This window comes from Taudactylus pleione, unplaced genomic scaffold (assembly GCF_031769625.1).
Source record: "Taudactylus pleione unplaced genomic scaffold, aTauple2 ptg000783l, whole genome shotgun sequence".
Lineage (NCBI taxonomy): Eukaryota > Metazoa > Chordata > Amphibia > Anura > Myobatrachidae > Taudactylus > Taudactylus pleione.
The window spans coordinates 983,814-1,008,119 of record NW_028285185.1 but is presented as its reverse complement, the minus strand read 5'-3'; the positions used below and the strand labels follow the sequence as shown (position 1 = coordinate 1,008,119).

Genomic DNA, 24,306 nt, shown 5'->3' with positions numbered 1-24,306 from the left:
TCATGCACCCTCAATTACGGGAAAACCTCATTGTGGGTAATTATAGGCAAGAGCATCTGTATACAACGCTTTTCTGAACCTAGCCTGAAAACTGGGGTGTATCACTAAGGTCCATTGACTGCACCCACTTTATATACTTTGGAATACTTTGGAATATCTCATCAAGTGCAAGTGTATTAAGCTGCTGCTTAGCGTATATAATTTGCACTGATTCTATTTGAAATACAATTTTTATGTTGTTTGTCTTGTTACCGGTATTAGAATATATTATCACACTTTTGATACCATTTATGTCATCCTTGATATTTATGTGATATTGTCAGAGATTTTACTGAAGAAAACTTATCTACTTAAGAAATATGTGTTTCTTTAAATAAACCCGTTTCATAAACCAATTTGTGTCAGAGATACTCTATACCTGAGCATGATACTTTGAGTATTGTTTATTTGGTGGTGAGCGCTGGAAAACCACCTCTTTTTCATCCCTGTGATGTGCCTGGAGTGAAGTTACCATGTCAGTGGTCTCTTCACTCCTGTGCCAGGGATCCTCAGTGCACATGCGTGGTCCACAGACCAGACATGTGCGGCCGCCATTGCCAGGGGAGGGTTAGCATGTTGCAGATCTGTAGATGAAAGGTCTTGTCATATCATACAGCAGGTCCAGTCAATTCTGTAACAACTTTTAGCTTTCACTTAATCCTGGTAAACATTCTAACTGAGATGCTTCTCTGATACAAAGATTTAGCCAATGGTGACTACTGTATTTCTTCCTTTTTGTGTTACACAGTTGGCTTCAAGCAGTAAATATGTTTCATTATCATTTGTTCATTTTATATTTGAGTTTCTTTCCTTTTGTAGCTGTATACTCGTTTATTTTTTACTGTACATTTTGTGGTTGAAACTATTCAATTATTATTTTGTAAAAATGTAAATATTAATAAAAAATTTTAATTAAATTAAATTAGATGGTGTTTTGTTGTGGTCTTACTATAACTATATAGTATATGTTCCAAATAAAAAAAAATCCTAAAATATCTGGTGGTAGCATATGCAAATTAGGGGTTTAGAGATTTAACAAAAAAACTCAAAATATATAATCCTATAATCCTCACTAGATTACATTAACAGTAAGAAAAGTAGAGTGCCTAGACCAACCTTGTTGGACGCTAATAGGTAGTAGTATTGGAAAGGAGAAGGTGCCATAGGTAGAGACACTGAAGGAATTGTTCCTTAAGTAAAAAGTTAACTAGGAAAGAATAATTCCAAAATGAGTGTGCATTGGAAGAAGGTGATCAACTGAACTTAATTCAGCAGAGATGATGCATAGAATTTAATAGGGGGTGATATTGGGGAAACTTACAACATATTGATGGTAAAAAAAAATATGTGTAGCCCCTTCTCCCCATTTCTAATTGGCCCATGCCATTTAGTATTGGGTCTGATTCTGTTACCCCTGTGCTGTGGTAATTATAAAAAAAAATATTGGGCCCCCTACAAAAAATAATAACTATTATTTTCACCCTTAAAATGTACTTAATTCAAATAATATTGCCCAATTTATAAAAATATTAAAATAATGACCCCTTCTAAAAAAAATAATAGAATAACACATCCTTATAAAATAAAAAAAGATAACAAAAAGTTATCATTTTTTTTTTAAATCCCTACTTAATATTGACTCTCTTTGATCCTGGCTTAATAAATCATAGTTAATTGGGATTTGTAAAATACTGTAATACTCCTCATGTCCTAGGTGCAATTTGCTCAGAAGGGAACTGGCCATACAATGGTGTACTGTATATGTAATAGGTTGTGGACTTCAAGCATTAGCGAGTCCCGCACGAGACTGCATAATTTAAAAGGCAAAATTAACCTTGTTTTGCCTTTTAAATGACTACTACTTTAAAATATAGGGCAGTCTCGCACTGGACTTGCCAATGTTTGAAGTCCACAACCTATTACATATACCCCAATGAGTTAAAAACCCTAGATAATAGCAGGACAGCCAATTAAGAGCTTTGTCTTTTTCCTTTGTCTTAGGATCTGATTGGCTGTGTCTTAGCCTTCTTTACATTTTTTGTTTCCACAGTATAACAGGCCAGATCAGAGGTTCCCAAGCGTGGTCCTCAAGGCACCCCAACAGTTCAGGGTTTTGAGATATCCATGATTGAGCACAGGTAGTTAAATCAAATTGACAGGTACTAATTAAGTCACATGTGGTCAAGCATGGATATTCTTAAAACCTGGACTGCTATGGTGCCTTGAAGACTGAGTTTGGGAACCTCTAGGCCAGATAACACACTTTGCCACTTGCTTGGCAGTCATTTTTGAACTCAGAATCCAATATATTTGTAATATTGAAAAATATCAGGATGGTGACTTGTGGAGACTTGTTTTGGAAAACTATATTTTGTGGGGCAATTTTTAGCCTCTGTTACAATTGGTGGTTTGCAGCTTGCTACAAAATTGTATTTTCTTCAATATTGGCAGCTATTTTTTTGTAGGTAATTAATTGATAACATTGTGAAGGCAGTCTCAGCAGTATGCTGGTGGTTGTTGCCTAATTGTAAATGGGTTTTGCATTAAAGTTGAAAATCATCAACACTATATATACATTTATCTTTCACTGTAAGTATCCCTCACAATGGAATCTGTGTGATGTTTACTTTACCTGAATTGCTCGATGCGCCAACTTTTTAATCATTTAGTCACAAAAAGAGAATTTGACACTTTTTTGTTTATCAAAATAAAAAATTAGTTTAATAGAAAAATAAAATGCATTTGAATATCAAAGGTTATGGTGTATTAATAGGCCACTGTAGACATACAGAAATGTAATTACCGTTAACAAACACACTTCATTTTCTATGTGTGCAAACAACACCTGTGACCATTTTACTAAAGTGTTGTGATATGAAACCAAATAATTATTAACCTCTAATGATGAGTACATGAACCTAGTCTGCCCCATTCAGGTATCAGGAGAATTAATTATCCCAGAGATACTACTGTATATATACACACTCACATTAATGTACAGTAACAGAATACAGAAAATACAAAGGTTGCATTTGTCATCTGGTAATTGTAGTGTATCTCACTTTTTTTAAAGATTCAGCATCAAACATATACTGCATCTAGAATAGAGTGCTCTATCTGAACAGGTAAGTGTTGCTTTAATTGATGACATAGACAATTGTGACACAGTGTAAACAGTCATAAGCCACATTTGATAAATGGAAGAATGTATTATTTTACAAAGTACCTTTGAAAGCCTCTAATTATATATATATATATATATATATATATATCTAATAGCATAGGGGTTTATGCCACAGAAATTAGTTTAAGTGAAACTGATTCAAGCGACTAGGGTGTCTTATGTATAATGGCATTTTATAGCCCACCGGGTCAAGAATGAAGTGCAGTAGTGTTCATATATATATATATATATATATATATATATATATATATATATATGTACATAAGTCTTATAGCAAAGTGCAGATGTAAAGTGCTTTGTGAAAAAAGTGCAGTGTGTGCAAAGATGTGCTACTAAAGTGCTTAAATAGACTAATAATTTAACAGTTCACATGACCACATCAGGATGGGGATGGTAAAGTACATAATAAATACCAAAAAATACCAGTGATATGAACAGAGTGTATTAAAGAGAAATATATAGCAATTTATTTATACATGAACAAAAATCCAAAACACAGCCTAGCAATGATCACAATCTCTAATCAACCCTTAATGGGTAACCACGTGGATAATAAGGTGTTATGTGCTGTGCAAATATTACTAGACAATAAGTTAATAAATACACTTCATAAAAAACAACAGTTAATAACATCCAATTCATAGCACAGTAAGAGTTAAATAATTTTTTTTTAAAAACAAGGTTTTCAAAAAAAAAGTTTGAAAAAGATAATAGGATTTAAAAGGTTCAATGCTTATCTGATTCAAATGTAAGATAGTTCATTAGGCAAGAGGAACAGCTTCCCAACATGTTTCATCCATCTAGGGGGTAAATTTACTAAAGTGAGAGTTTTTAGAAGTGAGTTTTAAAAGTGATGTTGTCCATAGCAACCAATCAGATTCTAACTATTATCTTCTAGAAGGTACTAGTTAAATGTTAAGTAGAATTTGATTGGTTGCTAGGGACAACATCACTTTTAAAACTCACTTCTAAAAACTCTCACTTTAGTTAATTTACCCCCTAGATGGATGAAACATGTTGGGAAGCTGCTCCTCTTGCCTAATGAACTATCTTACATTTGAATCAGATAAGCATTGAACCATTTAAATCCTATTGTCTTTTTAAAACTTTTTTTTTTAAACCTTGTTGTTTTTTTTAATTATTTCACTCTTACTGTGCTATGAATTGGATGTTATTAACTATTGTTTTATGAAGTGTATTTAATAACTTATTGTCTAATAATACTTGCACAGCACATTGCACCTTATTATCCACCTGGTTACCCATTAAGGGTTGATTAGAGGGTGTGATCATTGCTAGGCTGTGTTTTGGATTTTTGTTCATGTATAAATAAATTGCTATATATTTATCTTTATCACACTCTGTTCATATCACTGGTATTTTTGGTATTTATTAAGCACTTCACCATCCCCATTTCGATGGGGTCATTTTAAACGGTTAAATTATTGGTCTATTTAAGCACTTTAGTAGCACATTTTTGCACACACTGCACTTTTTCACAAAGCACTTTACATCTACACTTTGCTACAAGACTTATGTACACACATATATATATATATATATATATATATATATATGAACACTACTGCACTTCATTCTTGACCCAGTGGGTTATAAAATGCCATTATACATAAGACACGCTAGTCGCTTGATTCAGTTTCACTTATTATATATATATATATATATATATATATATATAAAAAAACATTCCAAGCTGTATTCTTTATACTTTATAAATGGGGAATGTTGATTTCAATTGTTTCATGTCTGTCCTACTGTATCAACTAGAATTATAAACATGGCAATTGCTATCGCATTATTGTTAAACATAACATATGCTTCCTGATTTGGGGCTTACCTGCACACAGGCCTTTAAAAGGTAGATAGAGTAGGACTGACCAGATGGGGAAGAGTTTGGCACAGTTGGGAAGCTCAACCAGAGGTAGTTTCTCCCCATTGCCCTCTGGTAATAGCAGTTTGATACAAAGAGAAATGTAGCACTAGAAATAATTAGAACAAGCTCAGGAGCTGCTGTGAAATAAATGTTGTAATATAGGCAAATACTATATTCATAACACACATTGAATTATGGTGTAAACTAATATGTATGCTTTTTGTTTAGGATTTCTAAATTAATCACACAAATGAATATCAACCAGACTATTATAAAATACTTTATCATAAAAGGAATCTCCGATGTCCCAGAGTTTAAAATAACAATCTTCATCTCAGTTCTGTTCATTTATCTCATCATCCTTGGAGGCAACATGGCCATTCTTGTGCTTATCTGCTTGGACCCTCATCTACATAATCCCATGTACTTCTTCCTGGCTAACCTGTCCATCATAGACATGTCCTGCACCACCGTCACTCTGCATAAGATCCTTATAAGTTTCATTACAGGGGATAAGACGGTTTCATTTTTTGGCTGTATGACACAGACATTTATGTCTGGTTCCTTAACAGTCCAAGAACTGTTTATACTGACAGCCATGAGTTATGATCGCTATATGGCCATCCTCAACCCACTGAGTTATCATTTGATTATGAACTACAGGACCTGTGCTCTATTGTCCTCATTCTGCTGGATGTTGGGTTTTATACTGGTAATTCCTCTTGTTGGAATACTATCCAGTTTCTCATGTTATTCATCCATTGAAATCAACCACTTCCTCTGTGACATTGTCCCTTTGATGAAACTTATCTGCAGCGATACCTCTGTTTTGGATATATTGTTTTTTATAGAAGGTTTATTTCTTTTCACTATTGCCCCATTTTTTCTAACTTTTGTTCCTTACATTTTTATAATAGTGTCTATAATAAAAATCCGTTCCAGCACTGGCAGACGTAAAGCCTTCTACACGTGTTCTTCACATCTCACAGTTGTCATCCTTCTTTATACGATTCTTATTAGTCAATATTTGACACCAAGCAGCTTAGATTCAAAAAAACTCTATGCTCTGATTAACACGGCTGCTGTTCCTCTGCTGAACCCACTGATCTATAGTTTCAAAAATAAAGATGTAAAAAGAGCTCTAAGACGAAGATTGGGCTGGCTTACCGAGTTCACTTAAATGTTATTTTTTAGGCTTTTTTAATGTATGTATTGCTATATACTGAATATTGTATTATCACACTGCAGCTGTAAAGTTATGTGACACTTATATTAAGTCTAATAATGAGCAGGGCATTTCAAAATTTACAAGATTTTGGCACATTCATGGTTCTTAAATCAAATTGTGAACCAATAACTATTGTGAACCAATAACTGGAATCTAAAAAAAAAAAAATCCCAAAATTAATTGTAAAAAATTGTGTTTTAGAATGTTTTGGTCTAAATTGTAGATTAAAATTAAATTTTTAACATAAAATTCTATATATACAGCAAAAGATTAATTTATATGACTTTCATACACTTTTAACAGCTTTTTTGAACTAGTAGTTTATTGAATTAATTATCTGAATTCACTGAAAAATAACTGGTGGTTTCACATTGCAAATATCTCCATGAACTAAACCACAGAAGTTTTGCTATTTTATCTTTAGTTAGAAAGAACACAACACAGCTATAGGGAAGAATTCAATTAGCCATGATAATGTGATAACTTAATGGGTGTACAGATCACGACTCTTAGTGCAATAATTTTACTTCTTTTGTCTATGTGCGCTCTTGTTTTTCGCACAATCCAATTGCAAAAGTAGTGATGTGGCAAACATGTGATGATTTTATATATACTGTGTATATATATATATATATATATATATATATATATAATATAAACATAAAAATTAATAACCGTGGTTAATAGATTTATTTTAAATAAAACACTGTTCCGAACCATAGAAAATATACTTTACTTAGTATGAAATATTCATATACAAGTCAATTTTGTGGCCACAATAGGCTAAAGTATAGTAAATATACAGTAATTGTCAATAATGAATTCTCAACAACTAAAAATGACTGCACAAATTTTGTATAACCAGAATATTATGCTAATAAATGCAATTGCACTGCAAATAGTAGTGCCGGCAGTCATTTTAATTAAAATATGAACTTCATGCAAATTCCAGTATCGATGTTACATTGCAAAATAAATATATATGTATATATATATATATATATATATATATATATATATTGTTGTTATATCTGCCACATAGATTGTAGACAGCAAAGTTAGTAAGGTAACAGGAAGCAAAATCTGCCATATAAATTCCAGTCAGGTACAGTACCTCTTACTGCTTAAATATATTTAACCATGGTTATTTATTTATCATTATTACCATATTGGCACGCTGTCAATTTTTCATACTAGTTATGCTGATAATGAAGACAGCTATATAACCAGGTGTACAGGTAGGGTCAGTGCAGTTGCAAAAATGCATGCAACTTGGCATAATGGCAAATACATTGCTTTAGTTCTGTGCACACAATGGGACTGTAATTGCGACTGACTTCCTTAGTGGGGATTAGATTCAACACAAGCTGCAGGCCTGTTCATTTCATGGAAGTTGAGCTGAAAACTGCAAGGAGTCAAATAGCTCAAACTGCCGCAGGACCGAGGGGTCTTTTCCGGAAATTCCCTTATAAAAGTACTATGGTATAGAAACTGTGCTCTTCCCTTTATTAGGAATCCTGACTATCTGAAATTGTTTTATGTCTTGCATGTGATGGAATATATGTTGTTTGTTTACATGTCAATCTTTTATCTATATTGTAAGTGTGACCTGTTGAATTTGAGTCTTACTAAAAACGATAATACACTGTATGCGTCCACAATTTTTCTTCTTTTCACCTACCGTATGTTAAGTGTAAATACCAAAATAGAAAAAGGAGGATTCGAGAGTTCAGTGTTTCATTTGATATGTTGAGATACAAGAATACCTATTGAAAACATAATATCAAGGGTGCAAAATAATGAGTATTGTTGGCCTTAGGTGAATATTGTATGTCATTAACAATCTTTCCTGCTATGTAGACACATTCCTTCAACCTCAAGCAACCTCCTTGGCCTTTACCATTTGCCTAATCTAATCAAGAAAATACAATGGAAAAATTCATATGCCTTTCTAACATTGGCTGTATGGGTCAGGTATTATATGCCGGCGGCTGAAAAGCCACCGGTTAGAATTTTGACGCCGGAAACCCGCTGACCCGAATCCCGACAACGGCTTGTGAGTAACCTAACCCTCCCCTTCTCCCCACCGTAACCCTCCCTTTGGGTGCCTAACCCTAACCTACCCGGGGATGCCTAACCCTCCTTTCCTGCACCCTAAACCTAACCCTCTCCAGGAGGTGCCTAACCCTAACCTCCCCCCAGTGGTGCCTAACCCTAACCCCCCCTGTCTGCAGCCTAACCCTATCCTCCCCTCTCCCACAGCCTAAGCCTAAGTCCCCCCAGGGCGCCTAACCCTCCCCCCCATGGATAACAGCTACCCAGCCCTGCTGTACTTACGTTCAGGATGCCGGCTGTTGGTATTCTGGCATCAGCATCTCCAACTGATTGGTGGGATCCCAGCAATTAGCATCCCGGCCATCAGTCAATTGACCGCATCCCGGCTGTACAAGCATTTAACTTCAGCATCTCACATAACAACAGCATTAATATAATATACACAGGGATAAATTTACCACTTGGAAACCTAGGCAGATGCCTAGAGCCCCCCAGAATCTGGCCCTGGAGATAACCTGCATTGTGAGCTGCGGCTGCTGTCACAGCAGTCAGCAGCAGCACGTCCAGAGCCCCGCCATACCAGGTGGGGGGAGGAGGGGGCAGAGTTGGAGGCCAATGCCATCCCTACCTTTAGGCAGGGTATGCGGCTATCTGATTACACCCCATTCAGGGGCTCTGTTCCGTGAGGGCAATGTGACATCATCAAGTCACGTCACAATAATATTTACTAGGAGGCAGAGCCACTCGACTCGAGGATCCATGCCGGCATGACAGGTAAGTGTGCTTGAGCTAGCAGGGAGGGGAGAAATCTGCTGTGCTGTTCTGTGAGAGGTGAGGGAAAGGGAGAGAGGTCTGTGGCGTAAGGGGAGAGCGTTCTAAACTAGAAGGGGTCTATGCTGAGAGAGGTCAGTGATGTGAGGAAAGGGGGTTTGTGCTGTGAGGGGATGTGGGGGCCTGTACTTAGAGGGGAGAGGTGTCTGTGATGTCTGGAAAGAGGGGGTCTGTGCTGTGAGGGGATGGGGGGTCTGTGCTGAAGGGAGAGGGGTCAGTGATGTGAGGAAAGAGGGTCTCTGTGCTGTGATTGGTGGGTGGGGCCTGTGCTGAGGGGAGAGGGGTCAGTGATTTGAGGAAAGAGGGTCTCTGTGCTGTGAGGGGCAGGGGATCTGTGCAGAGTGGAGAGGGGTCAGTGATGTGAGAGGACGGGGGTCTGTGTTGTGAGAGGAGGTGGGGTCTATGCTGTGAGGAAAGAGGGGTCAGTGATGAGAGGAAAGAGGGTCTTTGTGCTGTGAGGGGTGGGGGGTCTGTGCTGAGGGGAGAGGTGTCAGCGATGTGAGAGGATGGGGGGTCTGTGTTGTGAGAGGAGGGGGGGTCTGTGCTGTGAGAAAAGAGTGGTCAGTGATGTGTGGAAAAAGGGGGTCTGTGCTGTGAAGGGATGGGGGGTCTGTGCTGAAGGGAGAGGGGTCAGTGATGTGAGGAAAGAGGGTCTCTGTGCTGTGAGGGGTGGGGGGGTCTGTGCTGAGGGGAGAGGTGTCAGTGATGTGAGAGGATGGGGGGTCTGTGTTGTGAGAGGAGGGGGGGTGTCTGTGCTGTGAGAAAAGAGTGGTCAGTGATGTGAGAAAAGAGGGGTCAGTGATGTGAGGAAAGAGGGGGTTTGTGCTGAGAGGGGTCACTGATGTGAGAAATGAGGGAGTCTGTGCTATGAGAGGAGGGGGGTCCATGCTGAGAGGGGAGGGGGGGTCTGTGCTGAGAGGGCATGGGGGTCTGTGATGTGAGGAAAAAGTGGTCTGTGCTATGAGGGGAAGGGGGGTATGTGCTGAGAGGGGTCAGTGATGTGAGAAGAGGGGGTTCTGCTGTGAAATGAGGGTGGTCTGTGATGAGAGGGGGTCTGTGCTGATAGGGGAGAGGGGTCAGTGATGTGAGGACAGAGGGGGTCTGTGCTGAGAGGGGTCAGTGATGTGATGACATAGGGGGTCTGTGCTGTGAAGGGAGGGGGGTCTGTGCTGAAAGGGGTGAGGGGTCAGTGATGTGAGGAAAGAGGTGGTCTGCACTGTGAGAGGAGAGGGGTCTGTGCTATGAAGGGAGGCAGGTCTGTGCTATGAGGGGTTAGGGTTAGGTTGCTGGGTGGAAGGTTAGAGTTAGGCTGCGAGGGGGAGGATTAGTTTTAGGATGCAGGGCAGGAGGGTTAGGTTTAGGGGTAGGGTTAGGATACTTACCGAGAGGTATCAGTATCCTAACCTTGTCGGGATGCCGGCGTCAGGATCCTGGGCGCCGGCATCCCGTACTCAACCAATACATACCCAATGTTTTAAGGCTTCAGCTAATCTTTTCTTCAGGGTGCTATACAGGGGCATGAATCAGAAATTAATATATAGTGCTATGGATTGTTTGAGGGAGGGGGGCCCCAAAACTGGTATCTTGACTAGGGCCCCATGAGGTCGAAATACGGTTCTGAATATACAAAGGCTTAGCATAAGATGATACAATGTCAGAGAGACATCAACACTTTCTTCTACACTACACTGACTTTATGTAAATCACAATTATTTTCTGTTCAAAGACACTTACTATTTACAAATGATGGGATTGGCTATAGGCATCAGGTTTGATTTAAAGTTCAGTTGATGTACTTGGAAATAAATTTATCAATCTATGGTATGTATCAAAAATAAGCCATAACCATGAAAGTCAACTTTTTTAATACCAGGAAATAGTTAAACCAGAAAACAATAGAAAGTATAGAGAGAGATACATTAATTCAAATTAATATTTCAGATAACCAACATGACACCACAGATAACTTTAATCTGAATATAGGATTAACTTTTATCTTTAAATCAGTGGCTCTCAATCTCAGCCCTCAAGTTTTCCCAAAAGTTCATGTTTTGAGGAATTATGTCTGTGGAAACATGTGGGATAATTACTGACCCAGCAAAATAGATTATCTTACCTGTACATGTTTATAGAAATCCAAAAAACATGGCCTGTCGATGGTACTTGAGGACTGGAGTTGAGAACCCCTGTTGTAAATACAACACCTCTTATTTTCAAATAAAAACATATCAGCCACAAAAACAACACTAAACTAAACTACTTTAATGTCACATACTCAAGATTACTGTCTCAGCAGAACAGTGATCATTTAAAAGAAAGAGAGATACCTGGGGAATCTCCTAGCCCCAAGCTACTTAAAGCTCCATTTCCCCACTCCATTATCCCTTCCACCACAAATTGATTTACTAACAATTGCAAGGGTTCAATTAAATGTGGCAAAACTTAATGCATTACATGTGGACATATGTCCAACAACACTACAGAAATGACATCTAGTTCAATGAAAAGAACCTATAAAATCAACACCCTCATTAACTGCAATTCAAATGATATAATATATGTACTTGATTGAAGCTGTTCCAAACAATACATTGGACACACCACAAGACAGCAGAACTTATGGTTCAAATGTAGGTATAACTTTATCAATAAACTACCCGCTCACAGTGTTTCCACAGTGATCCAAAATATCTCAAAGTTGTAAGTTTAGAACAAATAGAAACCAGAAAAAGAGGGGGAGACAAATATTAAAAACCAAGCAGTCTACTGGTTAATCCAAATGGGCAGACTATTCCAATATGGCCTTAATGAAGTCATTGACAACAAGTACAGTTATATATGTATGTATGTTTGTATAATAGGGAGATTAATTTGTCTTTTACTTTACATGCAATTGTATTCCTCAACCTAGCAACCCAATCCCAACACCACCAAGTTATGTACTAAGTTTGCATCCAATAAAGCCATGTCAAAGCCACTTATAACTTTTGTACAACTTCTATTCTGCAAAGACATCTACAAATTATCAAAAATATACTATAACAAATATACTGTACCTATGGCTTATATAGGTTTCAGTTCCCATCATGGGACATTTGATATCATCCTACGCTTTTCTTTTTATTATCAGAAAAACATGTATTAAAACCACTGTACCTTTGGACTCTTGCTCAGATTTAGGATTTATAGTTATTTGCATGGAATAATTAGTCCTAACAATGTTGTCCTAGTTTATTACCAGTATTTGTTCCCAATGATTCTGGTAGGGTTGGGTACTGGATGCCAGCGCTCAGGATCCCGGCGGTCAGATTCCCAATGCCGGCATCCCATCAAGGTCACAATCCTGGCAGAAGGAGGAAAGTGTACTCTCCTTTCCCTACCCATAACCCTCCCTCCCCACAGTATGAACCTAACCCTTCCCCCTAGTGCTTAAACCTAACCTCCCTCTCCCGCAGACTAACCCTCCCCCCCTAGTGCCTCACCCCAACTCTCCCCCTAGTGCCTATACCTAACCCCTAAACCTAACTCTCCCCCTAACCCCAATACTTACTGTCAGGATGCCGGTAGTTGGGAAGCCAGCACCGGGATACTGACTGGTGTCAGGATTTTGGCACTGGCATTATGGGCACCGGCATCCCGACAGCTGGGATAATAACTACCGTACATCCCCTCCTGGTATACAAATATCTGGTTGTTACAAAAGATTAAATAAACAAAATGCAAATAGCTGGTTTTATATGTTATATATATATATATATATATATATATATACATATTTATTTATTTTTTTATTATTTTTTATTTTTCTATCACTCTAAGATGTTGAGTAGAAAAGAACAAGAGTGGAATTATAAGTCCATATTTCACCAGTACAGAATTTATTGATATCAGTAAACAAAGATTCTGAATAAAAGGTTTATTAAACAATACAGTATGCAAGAGAACATCATTTACTATTAGTCTTCTATAGATATACATCTATATTCTTATTTGAGGTGTTTCTTATACACTGGCCACAGTTTCTGTGTGAGAGGTCTTGTACCTCCAAACTGCCTAACTAAGGCATGGTGTGTATACACAAGATTACACATTTTATTAATATGTACAAATGTATTTATAAACAATAATTGATTATTAACATATTCTATCAAATTGACCAAATTTATCAAAATGTACAAAAACAAATAGAATCAGCAACTCAATACAATATTCAAATGACTTTACCAGCACAATGCAGCTTCTGTGTTACCATGACTTTAAGTAACCATGAACAAAATATTTATCCCACTATGTGATAATACAGCTCTACTTTATTGATCAATGCCAGTTAAGATAAGAGTAATCTAAACCTCTGGATCAGGTACTGTTTTCCAAAAATCTATGGATCAGCTATTCCACAGTGCCTTCGATATCCTGTTTCACTACTACATGTACAGTATATTGTAATAGATCGAGACTTGGATGGTTTCATAGTCTGTAACTCACCTCTTCATCTTGTAACTGAGAACCCGATTCATTAAGGATCGCTATTGTTATTGCAGCTCCATAATCGCACGCAGATCTGCTATGAAAATATGAAAATTAATGCTGTCACAATCCCATCGCACTGCCAGCATAGAGACGCTCACTGCCTCCTACTACCACTATCTCACATTCGTAATACCTTGCAAATCTCAATAAACATCGGTAACATTGAGTACCATCGGCCCCTCACGCAGAATTACAGCAGCCCTGACCTTACTTATACACACACAGTGAGTACTCAAGCTGCATATGCAATTTCACTGGCCAATTTATGAACGCCAATGTAACGGCATTTAAACGGACAGGCACGCCTGCGTTTCTCCACCCACCCTCCCGTTACCACCCCCAAATGCTCACTGCCTGTCAATCACTCTGCGATTACTCTCCGTGGTCTCGATGATCGCAGTTGTGCCTTCGTGAACACGTACTGCAATGGATATGCATGCACAGTACGCAACAATCGGCCAACTGCAAGTGCTTTTGCAGTTGTGATCCTTAATGAATCAGGCCCTGTGTTATGATCACATGATCCATAAAGTGTTCAAATCACTAATGTATATTTTATGCATGTCATTTGCAAAGTTTCCTTTCTAGATTATACCCTTAAATAAAGATTACATCTAAAATATATATATATTGTTCCAAAGTTCAGCACTCACAAAGAACATATCCACAGCAGCGAGGTGCACATCAGCTGAATGTCCAAAATCCAGGAACTCACCGGCAAATATACTCACCAGTAAATGCAGCTTAATTTACTAATCAGATCATAACAGGCTCACATACAAAGCGACGTTTCGGTCCTCCAGTGGACCTTTTTCAAGCAGTACAACCTCATAACTGTGTATCCAGACAACAAATACAGGTCCCAGGCATAGACTTCTAGTTATGAGGCTGTACCTCTTGAAAAAGGTCCATTGGAGGATCGAAACGTCTCTTTGTATGTGAGCAGTGGTGGTTCTAGGGGTAGGCTAACAGGGCCGTCACCCGGAGCGCCGGTCCCTAGAGGGCACCACTGAGTCCCCAGAAGGAAAGAAAAAAAATCCCATAAGAAAAAATAAAAACAGCGCTGTTTCCCTCCTGATGCTAGCCACCGCAGGGAGGCTCCATTTGCCGGGTGCCCGCTGATATTTGTTATAAGCGGGCACCCAGCTCCCGCCCTGCAGTGGCAGCCGAAAGCCGGAGCTCACTCCCGAGTTCCGGCTCCCGCAGAGAGCACTATGGGAGGGACGTCATGACATCTCTCCCATAGATCCGTGGAGCCGGAGCTCACTCCTGAGTTCCGGCTCCCGCAGAGAGCACTATGGGAGGGACGTCATGACGTCTCTCCCATAGATCCGTGGAGCCGGAGCTCACTCCTGAGTTCCGGCTCCCGCAGAGAGCACTATGGGAGGGACGTCATGACGTCTCTCCCATAGATCCGTGGAGCCGGAGCTCACTCCTGAGCTCTGGCTCCAGCAGAGAGCACTGTGGGAGGGACATCAAGATGTTATGACTTCTCTACCATAGATCCATGGTGGAGCCGTGGTCGTATTGTGTTTGAATTTTAATTGTATTTTTTTCTTCAGAAGGGAGGCATGGGGGCATGGCTATAGGGGGGCATGGCTATAGGGGGGCATTACAACTGGGGGCATGGCTATAGGGGGGCATTACTACTGGGGCCATGGCTATAGGGGGGATTACTATAGGGGGCATTACTACTGGGGGCATGGCTTTAGGGTGGCATTACTACTGGGGGCATGGCTATAGGGGGCATTACTACTGGGGGCATGGCTAGGGGGGGCATTACTATTGTGGGCATGGCTATAGGGGACATTACTGCTAGGGGCATGGCTATAGGGGGGCATTACTATAGGGGGCATGGCTATAGGGCATTACTACTGGGGGCATGACTATAAGGGGACATTACTAATGGGGGCATGCATATTGGGGGCATTACTGCTGGAGGCACTTCTATAGGGGGAATTACTACTGGGGGCACTACTAATGGGGGCATTACTATAGTGGGCATTACTACTGGAGGTAGTACTAAAGGAGGCATTACTACTGGGGGAACTACTAATGGGGCATTACTATAGTGGGCATTACTACTGGAGGCACTACTATAGGGACACTACTAATGGGGGCATTACAACTGTGGGCACTACTATAGGGGGCATTACTACTTTGGGTACTACTATAGGGGGCATTCCTACTGTGGGCACTACTATAGGGGGCACTACTAATGTGGGCACTACTATAGGGCACATTACTACTATGGGCACTACTATTGGGGGCATTACCAATGGGAGAACTACTATAGGGGACTTTAACAATGGGGGCATTAACACTGTGGGCATTACCAATGGGGCATTACCACTGCGGCCACTACTAATGAGGGCACTGCATGGGGGGCACCACTACCGGGGCCATTGTGTTAGGGGCACTACTGCTGTGAGCATTCTATAAGGGGCACCACTACTGTGGACATTGTATTAGGGGCACCACTACTGTGGGCATTGTATTAGGGGCACTACTACTGTGGGCCTTGTGTATAAGGAGTAGTAATTTGGGTATTGTGTAAAAGGGGCACCACTGTGTGTCATAACATGAATAAGGGACTAATGTGTGGCGTAATTTGAATTGGGGATACTGTATTATAAAAGGAATTACTGTGTGTGGCATAATGTATTATACAGGGCATTACTGCATGTGGCATAATGTGTTATACAGGCCATTACTGTATGTAGCATAATGTGTTATACAGGGCATTACTGCGTGTGGCATAATGTGTTATACAGGGCATTACTGAATGTGGCATAATGTGTTATACAGGGCATTACTGTATGTAGCATAATGTGTTATACAGGGCATTACTGCGTGTGGCATAATGTGTTATACAGGGCATTACTGCATGTGGCATAATGTGTTTATAAAGGGCATTACTGTATAAGACATACTGTGTAAGGCGCATTACTGCACATGGCAATTATTCGCAACGAGGGGAGAGCTTGGGGGAAACCCAGCACCTTCATAAGTGCTGGGCACGCCCCACAGTGTGATACATTGGGGGTGTTCCACAAGGACACGCCCCATTTCCGGAAGCGCGTGCACTTTGAGAGCGCGCAGAGGTACGCCATCTAAAAAGTAATTTATTTTTTTGGGGGGGGGGGACGCAACTGTGAATTTTCGCCCTGAGCTCCACAATGTCTAGAACCGGCCCTGCATGTGAGCCTGTTATGATCTGATTATTAAACTAAGCTGCATTTACTGGCAAGTGCCATCCTTTCCAAATATATATATATATATATATATATAGATACAGTCAGGTCCATAAATATTGGGACATTGACAGAATTTTCATATTTTGGCCACTATTCACCACCACGATGGCTTTGAAATGAAACAAACAAGATGTGCTTTAACTGCAGACTTTCAGATTTAATTTGAGGGTAATGACATCCAAATCAGGTGCAATATACCACAGGTGCAATATACCACAGGTGCAAATCATGTGAATTAATGATAAATACTATATAAACCCTCACCTTCAATAGAAGCAATTCACTCTGATTAAGTTGCAGCAAATAACAAAACACATTGGATGCAATCATATTAGACTACAATGCACCTAGTGAATGTTGGGGACCTTTATAGCTGATACTGCTGTTACACTGGACATCCTATACCACAGATCCTTTCAACATCAAACATTGGCAAATACTCTGACTGTAACTTTGAGTGAGATTCGCCATCAGAGAGAAGTGGGCATACACTCCACGCCCAAATGGACTTTTGGATCCACACATGGTAATCACCTAAAGGTATCTCATAATATATCCATCCCTAACAAGTATAAAACCTCCAGGAAAACTCTTCTCTTTACCCTGTGGCTCCATTCTCGCTCACAAGTAGTCCATTTAGCAGTGCTTACTACTGAAAGATTTTATAATCATTGCTGCTCTTTGGGGTATTTGTACTGTATATATTTACACATATGTATCTAAATATGCTATATGCAGTGTTAAACTTATTTATTGTCATTGTTGTTGCTTTGCAAACATACATTAAAAGTGCTTTAAATTGTTTCATATTTGTTTGTTTTTTTCCTATTTACTATAGAGAATTTGCTGACTTCACATTATTAACATATAAAAGTCACCTTTAACTAAGAGCTCTATTAAACATCCAGGGCTGATACACGTAGCTACCTAGCGGCTGAGTTACATTATTCTGCTAATATACTGTAACATTGTCCATTTCTTTTCCATTGCATTGTTCTCATGAAAATGTAATGATTTAATTCACACAGAATATTGCAAAGAACATCTACTTTTTTGTATTCGTGTATCCAAGTCTGTACTTTTTGTGACTTGTAAAAATGGTGATTCTTTAATCACTCATTAATCATCCATTGTTTTTATTTAGGCCAATCAATTTATTATTACCCGTTACATTTTATCCACAATTAAAAATAAAATACTCTACCTCCATTTTTTTTAACCATCTAGTAATAATTCTACTAGTAAGTAGATCAAACCTAGCCAAATAATGTGCCTCTTAGGGTCATGGACAAAGGCCCTCATTCAGACCCACTCGCGAGCGGCTGTCCGCTCGCAAGTGGGTCGATGGTCCGCACTGCTTATGCGCACGACGGAGGGAGCTCCGTCGTGCGCATGCACGAGACCCTACGAGCGAAGGACTTTCCTTCGCTCGGAGTGTCTCATCAAAGGGGGCGTGCTGTCGATGTTGACTGACAGCACGCCCCCTTTGGTGGGCGTGCCGAGGGCGTGCCTGCCAGACGGAGGCGTTCCCAAGGGAACGCCTACCATCTGAAGCCGGCCCCACTGACATCACTAGTGATGTCAGTGGGAGTGATTTTGGCTCTTATAGAGCCAAAATCACTCCTGACCTTGCGGTTGAAAAACTCAACCGCAGGCTTCTGCTCGCAGTTTCGATGGTCGCGATGGTCAAGACCATTGCGACCATCATCCTGCACGTTCGTATATGCTGTGGGTGGTGACCCACAGCTATACGAGCGTCCAGGAGGACGCTCCATATTAATGGAGGTGGGCCCTGATTCAGAGCGAGCGCTCTGGTCAGAGCGTCCGGCTCTGAATCAGGGCCAAAGTCAGTGCATGCAAGTGTATGTGCAGGAATAAGTGAAGCTCCCAAAGATAAAAAAAAAAATAGGTTAGAACTACTAGCACATAACCATGCATACATTTTCTGCTATTGATACTGCAGACCAAGATTAAGAATATAAAGTAGTAATAATTATACCTGATTCAATTGTAATTATTCAAGATTTGTTTAACAATAATATATAATAAAACAAAGGCTGAAGTATTAATAGCTATTTAAAAAGGGGCAGACTAGAGGGGCCAAACAGTTCTTATCTGCCGTCACATTTTATGTTTCTATATGTTCTACAGTATATAACGGGAAGCAGTCGGGAAGCCAATGGACGGAATCCCGACCATCGGCTTCCCGACTGTCTAATCCCGGCAAGGGTTAAATGACAGGCTTCAATATCCCGTCGCATGTCATTTTACCTACGCCGGGAGCCCGACACCTGGCTTACCGATCGAAGGTAAGCCGGGCGCTGGGCACGGACAGCCGTGGGGGGGAAGGCTAGGTTTAGGGTTCCCGGGGGTGACTTAGGGTTAGGCAACCCCCCGGGAGGTTAGGTTTAGGCTAGGGGAAGGGGGAGTTGGGGTTAGGCACCCCCGGGGGGAGGTTAGGGTTATGCACCCCCCTGGGGACTTAGGTTTAGGCGGTGGGGAAGGGGGGGTTAGGGTTAGGCACTTGGGGGGAAGGTTAGGGTTAGGCACCCCTAAGGGAGTGTTACGGTTAGGGGGTAGAATTAGGTTAGTAAATGCTTACCTTTGACGATCAGGATTTCCTCCTCTGCCGAGATGCCGCTGTCGGGATTAGAACTGCCGGCCATGCGGCCGGTGGTAAATCATATGTATTCTTATGTAACACCTTATACTGGTATACAACACATACCAACTCTAACATAACAAAATAAAAACATAACATTTCAATATATTCACTCCCCATTCCTTAGGAATAGTAGAGGTTGTGAACAAAATGTATTCCCATGTGGGAGTTGTTGAAATGTCTCTTGGACGTACGAACACCTCTCACCGTATAAATAGGTAATAAATACATAAAATAATTACTGTGTTTATGTTAAAGCAGCTCCATACCAAAGAATCAACATTTTTGAACAAGGAAAAATTTAGGTTGCTGCTTTTTTATATGTCCATCAGGTATGCACTTGGAATCCTGTACTAAGCACACCGGAATAACAACACTATTGTCACGGCCAGGGTTTCTCAGCATGGTGGTCACCAGGTAGTACCTGTGAGGTCATTGTGGTGAGGGGTCTCTGGAAGCGGTGCTGGTGTTTGGTGAGGGGCATTGGCTGCACGTGGTTCTGTGCAGGCACATTGTCACTGAGGCCTGGTGAGACCTGGTGGTGTTTCCGTTCCGTTTGGCATGAGCGCCGCCATCTTGCCTCAGGTCATGTGATTCAAGCTGTCCAATCCTGGTGGGTCATGTGCTCTTTCCAGCCAGTCACAGTGCGGCACCTGGTATTTAGGAAGGTCCAGAGCCTTCATTCATTGCCAGTGCAACATGTTTCTCAGCTGTGGCTGAGAGAGAGTACCTGTGCCTTACCTGTCTGCCTGGAAGTGCTACTAGCCTGTTACCTTGCCTGCTCCAAACCTGCTGGAATCACCCTGCACCCTCCATTTACTTTTCCCCTGCCTGAGTACCTGAACCTGCTGTTTCCCTGCACCTTGCCTCACACACTAACTCCCAGCTGGACTTCATTACCTCTGCCTGCACTTCTTTACAGCTCACCAAACCTGCATACTGGACAATTCCTGCCTGTCACTATCTGGACATTCTCCCATTTGCTTCACCACAGTTATCAAGTGCACTTTAGTACTAAACCTGGACTTTTTCTTTTGCCATTCCCATGTCTGCTAAATCACTTATTAAAAACTCTACCTTTTTATTTAAATCTGCTTCTGTGTCTGCTCCTGTCACCACCCCTAGTCCACAACAAACCCAGACCTTCACAGCTATAAACATTGTTTTTCGGATCTGCTTTTATTATTTTTATGGCATTGCATTCATGGTATTCTTATTTTATATTTTACCTCATTCCTATTTTTAGATATTTTGGTTTTATTTCACAAATAGAGCTCTGTTTTTTCTTTTTATAATGAGGTAATACCACAAGCTAGAAGTAAAGGACAGATGTGTTTCTGGTTCCCCAAGAAATTGCAGTCCCAGCTTTTGTGCAACAGAACAAGAGGCCACAAGGTCAGGGGACACACCAATAATGGTCAGTGTGTTACTCACCCAATATCTTGCTCCTCCTACATAACCGGCAGGAGTAGTAAGTTTGTGCTCTCCCCTAAAACAGTAATCTGGTATAACTAATGTTGCTTAATTTATCCACAAGTAATTATCCCTTCACTATATTTGACATAAATACAAATAACATAGATAACTCATAATACACTCCATATATAGAAAAATGAACAAAATATGTACAGAAATATAAATATATATTAATATATTCATAATAAAATTAATCAGATACATAAAGAATAAAAAAGAAGTAACTTTAATCTACGGATAATGTCTCTTCCCGTGATGTTCAGGGGAGGCCGGTAAGATGCTATATAATTATGACTGTATCTTAATGACTTCATCACATAACAATTTTCTACAATATCTTCTTGATATTGACTCAATATTAGAGTTCAACTACTTTAGATAAACTTTGTATATTTCCTCTGGCTGGAACTTTTCAATCCAAAAAGGGAGTTGAGACCCTTAGGCGCTAATTCAAATATAATTTTGGATTCTTCTTTGCCCAAAATCTCTTTAATGTTTAGCCCTCTCCATTGCATAATGACTTTCTTTGGACCTACAAATTGTAGTTCAAAAGGATTGCTCACCTGTGATTCTTTAAAATGCACTGTGGTTATCCCATTTATTATAAATATTACATAAGTGTTCATTAATCCTTATATTTAATTTAAGTATTGTCTTACCTATATACTGTGTTCCACATGGGCAATATGGGAGGTATATTTCACCTTTAGTATGACAAGTGATTTTATTTTTTATCCTGACCATTAGAATGCAAATATATTTTCTTATTTGGTTTTAAACTAAAGTGTCGTATTATTTCATGTATTGTTTTTCAGGTTGCACAGGCAATACCTTTGTAGAAGCCTGTGATGTCTGGGTCAAGCATGTGTTATTTGTTGTCTTTCTATCTTTTAGGTGGCTTTTTACCAGACTTATCCTGATGAAGATTTCCCTTATATACAGTATACTATTTTTGGTTTGTTTGGTAGAATAGATCTTAGATCTTCTTCTACTATCAATACTTGCCAATGTTTTCTATTTTCCAGGAGTTTGCTTTGTCCCTAGTAGTCAGTAATGAAGAATGGGGAGTCTCTGATCTCCTGATGGGTTTTCTTTGTATCTGAGGAGGTCTTTTCTCTGCTCTGTTTTTCTTCTGATCAGTGTCTAATTTCTCGATCATTTAATCTTTTTCCTTGAATTGTGACATCAAGTCTTTCAATTGTTTCTTAAAGTCGCTGTCTTCTGAATTTTTTTTCCTAATACAGATGTAGCCACTGTCATCATTGCCGTGCACAGTGTTGCGCATCGCAGCATAGTGCAGCTCCCACCGGGCTGCGACTAGGCATGCCCGGCATTATCCACTTTGCAGTCTATGGTGTGCGCTTGCATATGCAAGTGCACACCATAGATATTGGCACACTAGGCACGCCATCCATGCCTAGATGCACTCACAACACAGCAATGATGATGGCGGCTACATATGTATGTCTACATCGACCACGCAAAATATTTAGTCATTTAGTTTGGTGGTTACTAGGATACCTGTAAATAGCTGTTGCAATCCACAAGCTTCATGTATGTTCTGGTTTCTTTTCTATCTTACCACCTTCCATGAACACTGTGAGGTCTTGCAAATTTAAATTACCCTTATTGATGTCACTAGTGGATTCCAGATTAACCTTATTGTTGTTGATATATTGAATGAAGGATTCCATCTTAAACTTACTACCTTCCCACATGATGATAATATCATTGATATACCTTACCCATAATAAAAGATTAGGAAAGAGTTTATTGTTGGTTCAGATATTCTCTTTTTCCCACTGTGTCAGAAAAAAAGTTTGCATATTATGATGCAAGGTTTGTGCCCATGTCTATTCCCTTATTTTATATATAAAGTTCTCCTTGGACCAAAAAAAATTGTGCTTCAAGATGAAGGTAATTCCTCCTATGATTAAATTAATTTGTGCTATTCCTTGATTTTTTTAAAGATTTTATTTATATTCTCACAGCCAATTGTATGGTCTATACATGTATAAAAATAGTTCATATCAAATGTTGCTAGTAGGTAGTCGTTCTTGCATTCTATTCCTCCTAGAATATTTCAGACTTGCCTTGTGACTCTGAGATAGCTACATTGTTCCGGAACTAGAGGTTGGAGAAAGGTATCAAAATACCCTGATAGATTTGCAGTCAGAGATCCTATTCAGGCTAAGATTGGCCACCCCAGTGGATGATTAAGGTTCTTGTGTACCTTTGGCAGTTGATAACATATTATTATAATTGAGAATTTCGGGTAAAGGTACTCATATTTTCTATAGTAAGAATCCCCATCTTTATTTCTTCTGTAAGGATAGTTTAAAGTTGTTTTTGAATTTTTCTATTCGATCCTTCTGCAAAAGTTGATTGTTAAGTAAGTTTATAGCCACTTCTTTGTAAAATGTGTGATCCATGATGACCTGATTTTATCGCTGGTTTGACAACAATATCTTTGTTCCTGCTGACAGCTTTCAAAGTTAACCTTTGTGTAGCATTCAATTTCTTGTTACTCAATTTTACTGGTATGTTCTAAGTGTCTAATTTGACCAGTTTCTGAAAAGATGTAAGTATTAAGCCTGTGTGACAGGTAAAATGTGTTGGTAGGAGCAATTGTTACCATACTGATGTATCAGTTGCTTGGATCATTCAGAATGGAGACTAGCTGCCAGTAGACTCACCAATCCCACACCGCCAGTGAAGCTCTCGATTGTCCGGACTACTGACTTTATGGGAGAGCACCATCATATTACTCCCACTGGTCATAAAGGATGAGCACAATAATGGACCTTCAGTGAGAAGAGTGACCCAGAGCAGATACAAATTGCATTATGGCAGGGTTAGTAAAACACTGACCACTGTTGGTGTGTCCCTGACCATGTTGCCTCTTATACTGTAGCACAAAAGCTGGGACTGCATTTTCTTGGGGAACCAATAATACATCTTCTTTTTTTGTCCTTCTTTTTACATTTGTTTTTCTTATGGTATACCATTATTTTAAAACTTATTGTAGTTTTGGGTGTATTGATGAATATTTTATGAACATCTTATTGCATGTTTTTATTCCCTGCCTGTTAATAAACCCACTGATTATTTATCATATTTAAATTGTCCTCCTACTATTATTTATTTATC

The 24,306-nt window shown here is 39.6% G+C and overlaps 1 protein-coding gene across 1 annotated transcript; it reads left to right on the top strand.

Moving 5' to 3' along the window:
- Nucleotides 1–5,367: 5,367 nt before the first annotated feature.
- LOC148475068 (olfactory receptor 6C1-like) lies at nucleotides 5,368–6,297 on the top strand. The gene has a single exon (XM_088457771.1). The coding sequence runs from the start codon at nucleotides 5,368–5,370 to the stop codon at nucleotides 6,295–6,297; it is 930 nt and encodes a 309-aa protein (XP_088313897.1).
- Nucleotides 6,298–24,306: the final 18,009 nt, after the last annotated feature.